The sequence below is a fragment of the Hyla sarda genome, chromosome 8 (genome assembly GCF_029499605.1).
Source record: "Hyla sarda isolate aHylSar1 chromosome 8, aHylSar1.hap1, whole genome shotgun sequence".
NCBI classification, from domain to species: Eukaryota; Metazoa; Chordata; class Amphibia; order Anura; family Hylidae; genus Hyla; species Hyla sarda.
This window is the reverse complement of record NC_079196.1, coordinates 110,779,044-110,786,847: the sequence shown is the minus strand read 5'-3', so window position 1 is coordinate 110,786,847 and position 7,804 is coordinate 110,779,044. Positions and strand designations below refer to the sequence as shown.

Below are 7,804 nucleotides of genomic sequence, written 5' to 3'. Positions count from 1 at the left end.
CTGGATGATCGGATCCCCACGGCAACGATATGTTGCGCTGAGATCTAAGGTTTTCATTGCTACTATTTCTGTTTTGATCTGACTTTTTGATCACTTTTTATTCATTTTTTAATGGTATAAAAAGTGAACAAAAATAAGCTTTTTTGGACTTTGGAATTTTTTTACGTGTACGCCATTGACCGTGCAGTTTAATTAACAATATATTTTTATAGTTTGGACATTTACGCACGCGGCGATACCACATATGTTTATTTTTATTTACACTGTTTTATTTTTATAATGGGAAAAGTGGGGTGATTCAAACGTTTATTAGGGAAGGGGTTAAAGGATCTTTATTAACACCTCTTTTTTACTTTTTTTTTGCAATGTTATAGCCCCCATAGGGACCTATAACATTACATACACTGATCTTTTACACAGATCACTGGCATGTATTAAAGGGGTACTCCGGTGAAAACCTTTTTTTTTTTTTAAATCAACTGGTGGCAGAAAGTTAAACATATTTAATATATATTTGTTTCATTATAAATACTACATACACTCTCCTTGAGGTTTTGGGTAAACATTTTTGCTACTGAACTTTTTCCTCTTGCACCTAGGGTATAGGTGCCTACCCAATTTAACCTCGGATCAGTGTATTAATTGTGAGCTGCACTAATCCTTTTTCTTTATATTTGTAAACTACTTCTATTAAAAAATCTTAATCCTTCCAGTACTTATTAGCTGCTGAATGCTACACAGGAAATTCCTTTCTTTTTGGAACACTGATGACATCACGAGCACAGTGCTCTCTGCTGACAGCTCTGTCCATTTTAGCAACCATGCATAGCAGATGTATGCTAAGGGCAGCATGGTGGCTCAGTGGTTAACACTGCTGCCTTGCCGTGCTGGGGACTTGGGTTCAAAACCCACTAAGGACAACAATAAATAAAGTGATATTAATATAATAACATCAGCAGAGAGCACTGTGCTCGTGATGTCATCAGAGAGCATTCTGAAAATAATTTCCTCTGTAGTATTCAGCAGCTAATAAGTACAGGAAGGATTAAGATTTTTTTAATAGAAGTCATTTACAAATATGTTTAACTTTCACGCCTGTGATCAGTGTTATCGGCACTTGAATGCTCCTGCCTGGATCTCAGGCACAGAGCAGTCATTCGCAGATTGGACACCGAGGAGGCAGGTAATGTCCCTCCTGGTGTCCTGTAAGCTGTTTGGGATGCAGCGATTTCACTGCGGCGGTCCCGAACAGCCCAACTGAGCAGCCTGGATAGTTTCACTTTCGCTTCAGACGCGGCGGTCAGCTTTGATCGCCACGTCTGGTGGGTTAATACAGGGCATCACCGCGATCGGTGATGTCCTGTATTAGCCGCGGGTCCCGGCCATTGATGGCCGGCGGGACCAACCGGATATAATGCGGGGTCACCGCGTGACCCCGCGGCATATCGCAGGAGCCGGCGGAAGACGTAAATATACGTCCTTCGTCGTTAAGGAGTTAAAAAAAAAAAGTTTTCCCCGGAATATCCCTTTAAAGTCATTTATTTTGTACTGTGCACATGAAAATAACAAAATGCACCACAAAACTTATAACCTAATGGGTTGTGTCCTTTCGAATTCCTCTTGCATAGCTGACGCAACAAAGTTTTTGGGGTCTCCTTCTCTTTTCTGTGGGAGGTAGTATGCCAGAGAATGCTGTCTGCGGACAACTCTTGAGATCCCCATTTGGGAAGAACTGGTGGCCTCTTCTTCCTGGTCCCCAAATATGAGCGATTTAATCCCTACTTCCAGGAATTCTAAGAAGGTCCCTACATGACCTGCATTTCTATAAAGGACAAAGGAATTATATAGCCCAACTTGGGTCAGGTACACGGACACCTTTTTATACCATGCCTTAGATTTTCTTAAGGCGCTGTAGGGCTGCAGGACCTGATCGGAAAGATCCACCCCCCCCCCCCCCCCATATATTTATTATAATCCTGGATACACACAAGCTTGATGTTATGCTCTGTGGTTCCTCGAATTGGGACTGGGATTGACTGGTCACCATGGAGTGTTGTCAACACAAGGACATCTCATTTGTCCTTGTATTTGAGCAACATCAGAGTGTCTGAACAAGCAGCCCTACTTTGTCTTCGGGGTACTGGTGTAGCAATAAATGTTTTAGGTAGGTATTTTAGATTTTTTCTGATGGTGCCACACGCAGCTGTACTTCTGGCAGCAAGGGACTTCAGAAAGGGGGACACTATTGTAAAAATTGTCAATATACACATGATAACTGTGCTCCAGTAAGGACAGGGGGACACTCTGTTTTAAGGACAGGGGGACACTCTGGGGGCTGAATGGATATATATTTTCAATCATAAACCCTAAACTTAAAAGTATAACCAGTTTCACTTTCGCAAAGTTTGTAGAACTTTATTCCATACCTAGCCCTTCTATTGGGAAGGTACTGCCTGAAACATAGCCTGCCCTTGAAATGGACCAGAGATACATCCACTGAAATGTGTTTTTTTGGGGGGGTTATAAACTTGACTAAATTTAGATTTGTAATGGGTAATTCATCCTTATTCATAATTATTATTATAATGAAGGAATCTCAATAAAATTCCTAGTCCTAGACATAACAAGGGGGTAAACAGGGGTATGGTATAGGAGGTCTGTATACCAGTAGGACCTTATAGTGTTATTTTTTTTTGGGGGGGGGGGAAATGCCCATATTTAGTACAAGTCCCCAAAACGTGCACATTTCTGTGGCATGAGTAGGGGTCCATTTGTGGGGCTTAGCATAATATTTGCTGGGATTGTGTGCAATGAATTGCTCTGCATAACAATTAAAAAGAATGAATTTCCTGAAACCCTGTTGTGTCTACATGGATGCCTGTTGTGGCTGTAAAATCGGGGATCTGGGGTATAAAATTATTAGTGCGGATCCATGTAGGGACATCTGAACTTGGCTGCTCTTGTGCACTAGGCCCAGGGCACCTTTCAGGGGATGCATCAGATGAGGATGAGGATTCTGATGATGAGGATACTAAATATTCCAGATCCTCTCCGTTGTCAGAGCCAGAATCAGCAAATAGCATCTCATAGGCCTCTTCTGCGCTGTAGACACACTTAGTAATTTTTGTAGGTGTCAAACACAGGTGGACAGTGATAAGGTACAGGGCGGTGATGGCGGTACCACTAGGTGTCTCAACTCCCTACTGATGGCACCCTTGAAAAAGATCAGTGAGGCAGGTGAAATGTAAAAACTGACAAGTGTCATTGAACGCTGGTATGTGACAACTGCAACCCCAACTGCAGGCGAGATGTAAAAACTGACAAGTGTCACTAAATGTTGGTATGTGACAACTGCAACACCAATTTCGCCTTTAAATAATAATTTTTTAAATATTTGTACAATTTTTCTTATGTCAAGAACTTGAAAAACTTTATAAGGACTGGCCCTGCCTAACAGAGCACTCACCCTAACAAGGGCAATTCCAACCTTAAGACTTTCCCTAGCTGCTAACTAAATATGGATTTTTATTTTTTTTTACTTAAAAAAACTGAGAAAAAACTGCAAAAATGAAAGGTGCCAAATGCAGGCAGACAGCAATGAGGTACAGGGAATTGACGGCGGTACCCTGAGGTGTCTCAACTCCCTGCTGATGGCATCCGAGATAAAGATCTAGGAGGCAGGGGAAATGTAAAAAATGAAGTATCACTAAACGCTGGTATGTGCAAGCTGCAACACCAATTTCACCTTTAACTAATTATTTTTTTTAAATATTTTTTTTATAACAAGAACTTGAAACATTTTCTATGGACTGATCCTGCCTAACAGAGCACTCGCCCTTATAAGGGCGACTCCATCCTTTAGACTTTCCTTAGACGCTTTTTTTTTTAGATTTTTTTTTTCTTTTTTTTTTTTTTATAAACCAACGGAACTAAACAGGATGACAACTGCCACTGGCAGTGAAGGGGTTAATGCATAGGTCACTGGGTGTGATCTGACAGCGATCTGGCAGCGGAGGGATTAAAGGATGACAGGATGATCACGGACGGACAGGATGATCATGGACCAACAGGATGACAACTGACAGGATGACCATGACAGTCACTGCCACTGCCACTGGCAGTGAAGGGGTTAACAGAGACTCACAGGTTAACAGAGACTGACAGGATGATCAGTGATGATGATGATCAGTGACAGGCTGACAGGTGGCAGGATTATCTCTCTCAGCTCCTTCTTGCCTCATTGTCACTGGATTGAAGGGGTTAATGGGGGCATTTTTGGCACGTTTGGGAGCAATGTAATGTATTTCTCTGGCTCTCCTGTACAGACCACTTCTCCGATCGCTTCTCTACTCCCACTGAAGCGCCGGAGATAGCCAGCAGGAGGAGCCAGGCTCCCCGGGGCTGAAAACGCTTGCTATTGGTCAGCTGTCACACTGACTGACCAATAGCAGTGATCCTGGACCAAGGACCAGCGCGATTGGTCCCTGGATTGTGACGCACATTGCCAGGCAGTGTGTCGCTGCCGGGATGGTGAAACTGTTGCAGCGCCCGGCAGCGCTGTGATAGTTCTCATTCATCAGGTACATGTACGTGGTGTTGTGGGAAGTCATCCCAAATCACCACGTACATGTACCTGATTTTGAAGGGAGGGGGTAAAGTAAACAAATTAATTTTTTTATTACAAAGTTTGCCATTTTAATTCTTTAACATGTTTGTGTACCTTATACTCAATCCCTTGATCTTTTAAGCCTCTTTGATAAATGGATTTGGCATAAAGTAAATATTTGTATACGTTTCTCTTGTCTTAGATTGTTTTCTTTGAGGACAAAGACTTCCAGGGTCGCTCCTATGAGTGCAGTTCAGACTCCTCTGATTTAAATACCTATGTAGATCCATGCAACTCCATTCGAGTAGAGAATGGATGCTGGATGATCTATGAGTGTCCCAACTATATGGGCTATCAGTATTACTTGAAGAAGGGGGAATACTCGGATTATCAAAGGTGGATGGGTATCAACAACTGTGTCCGGTCATGTCGCATGATTTTGCCAGTAAGTGATTTTTTTTATAGTCATCTAACCATTAATATAAGCAAATAGTAACATTTCAAGAGACCTTTTAGTTACAGACAACAGACAGTATAGATGCTGCCAGTAAGGGCAGAGTAATTCATTTCCCATATAATGTTATTGGAAGAAAGCAACCATGCCTTTCTAATATGGTACAAGCTCTATAAATGTGTATATTGAAATGGTTCTATATAATAGCAAACTTGAGACTTAAATAAAGAGTTTATGGAGTATTCATATTTACTTACAGTATATGATCCTAAAATATTATCCATGATAGCTGAATATAGGGATAGGATCAATAGGATCAACAGGAATGAAAAATGTTTTTTATGCAGCTTGATAATATATAGACCTACTACATGCATAGACATTCCTCTCATCTAAGATCTCAACTAGCGCTCTCAGACGCCTAATTTGAAGCTCACTGACACCAATATATTGATATTAGGTGCCCACTTACCATGTACAACTCCTATTTGTATCTTTTTTTGGCCATTTCAGACACCAGGGACACAGTGTAAGGCCCTGTTCACATGTCCAGAATGTTCGCACGGAAAATCTCTGTGCGGACATACCCTGCCGATGCTAGGAGTGCACGGAAATGCGCCGCTAGAGAAATGGGAAACAAAATTTCTGTGCCAGAAACATCTGGTGCGGAAATTCTGTCGTGTGCACTGCGCAGCAGAATCCCATTGAATACGATGGGACTCTGCTGCTGTGAAATCTCGGATGGAATACCAATGCAGAATTCTGCATGGAAATTCCAGACATGTGAACATGACCTAACTGCTACAACCCCTATAGCTATGCCCCTGCCCCTGTACCATACCTTTAACATTGTATATAATATATCTGTAGGTCACTGCATCTCATTGAGATAAGAGGCCATGTCATTGTACTTGTTCACATGTACAGATTTTAGTCAAAGTCATGGTGAGACTCTGCCTATGTTGTATATATAAATGTGGGTCCTCTTCCCTTCTGGGGAAACTTCTGGCTTGGCATTAAATCCCAATCAATTTCTGAGACTCCGCAACTGGGGCTAAAGCTGATGTTTAGGGAATGCTACCTGTGAAGGTGGTATGATGAGCTGATATATATATATATATATATATATATATATATATATATTGTATATTGTATATTAGAGATACATATATGGGGTCAGTAGTAGAGTAGAGGATTCTTGTTGTGTTGTCTTGTTGTGTTTGAATTATACAATCACATTCTTAACTCTCTTTTTCTTTTTTTAAAGCACCATGGATCTCAGCAGATAAAGATCTTTGAAAAAGAAGACTTTAAGGGTCAAATGATGGAATTATCCAGTGACTGCCCCAATGTCCATGAACAGTTCAAGTACAACAATATCCATTCTTGCAATGTCATTCAGGGAAACTGGATTTTTTATGAGGAGCCAAATTACATAGGAAAGCAGTATCTCCTGAGACCTGGACAATACAGGAGGTTCAGTGACTGGGGGGCTGGGAATGGCAGGGTTGGTTCTTTCAGGTCCATCCTGGATAACAACTAATTCTGCAATGAATTCTGAAATAAATGTAATAATCAAACCATGTGGATTATTTTTTTGACTTAATAATGTTTAAAAGGGGTAATCCAGGATTAGAAAAGCATAGCTCCCTTCCAGAAGCCGCACAACTCATGTGCTCATTTGTGATATCACACACAACCTGAGGACAAATGTGGTGTTTGAAGAAGGGAGCTGTATTTTTCTAATCTTGGACAACTTCTTTAAATAGGTACTCTAGCATTTAACAAAAAACCTTTTACTGATTTCCCAGTGCCTCCGGTATTGCTGCTCCGGTCCTATCCTCTTCCTGGTTTTAGAGGCTGACGTGTCAGACTGCAGCTAATTGCCGGCCACAGCGGTGTCCCACTAGTAACCTAGTAACTACCATCCATTCAGTTCAACCTATATCCGTACTGTATTGATCTAGAGAAAGGTTAAAAGTCCTTATGAGGCTGATGTCAATTGCCCCATACCAAGGGCCTTAGTCCCCGACACCAAGAGGAACACCAGTGCTGGGGCTCAATACATCACACTGCTGTTGCTATGGAATCAATAAATTAAACCTGGGGTATGGCTTACAAATTAAAACTTGCTTTTATAAGATAAAACAAATGTAACCCCAACTTGACAAACATATAACACTCTTGTGACCGCAAAAAGAAAAAATCACAAATTATAGAACAAAATTATGTCCACCACCTAGATTATTGCACATAAATAATCAATTGTCACTTATTTGTCAGATATCAGTGATCAATTAAGTTGCACGTTAATAAGGGCTCATAGTGATATATGATTGGACCTAGGGAAAATGTTGTGACATGAAGACGTCACGATACATCTCTGAGTAGGGAAGACTGATGTGTCGCTATCCCTAAACTCCCTATTATTCCCTATGGTGTAATGAAGGTCTGGCCCTAAATCACACCTTCCCCTAGCTGTGTGGCAGGTAACTGGGGCACTCGCCCTAATAAGGGCGACCCCCATGCTTCTGTAAACCTTCTCCTATGCTATTACGTTCCTGACAATATTATACACAGTCAGTGGGGAAAAAGGTGCAAACTTGCACATATAAAGTGCATATGCAAAGTGCCTTTAGAAAATCACAATGTAAAAGATAACCGCATATTGTAACATATGTACCCTGGCCTCCAACGCAGCGTTTCACTTTCCCCAGCTCGTCAGGGAGACATGCATACAGGTT

General features: G+C 41.3%; 1 protein-coding gene across 1 annotated transcript; it reads left to right on the top strand.

Annotated features, from left to right (window-relative positions):
* The first annotated feature begins 279 nt into the window (after positions 1–279).
* LOC130285290 (gamma-crystallin M2-like) lies at positions 280–6,603 on the top strand. Its single transcript, XM_056536647.1, has 3 exons — positions 280–288; positions 4,809–5,051; positions 6,328–6,603. The coding sequence occupies exons 1-3, from the start codon at positions 280–282 to the stop codon at positions 6,601–6,603; spliced, it is 528 nt and encodes a 175-aa protein (XP_056392622.1).
* The last annotated feature ends 1,201 nt before the right edge of the window (positions 6,604–7,804 follow it).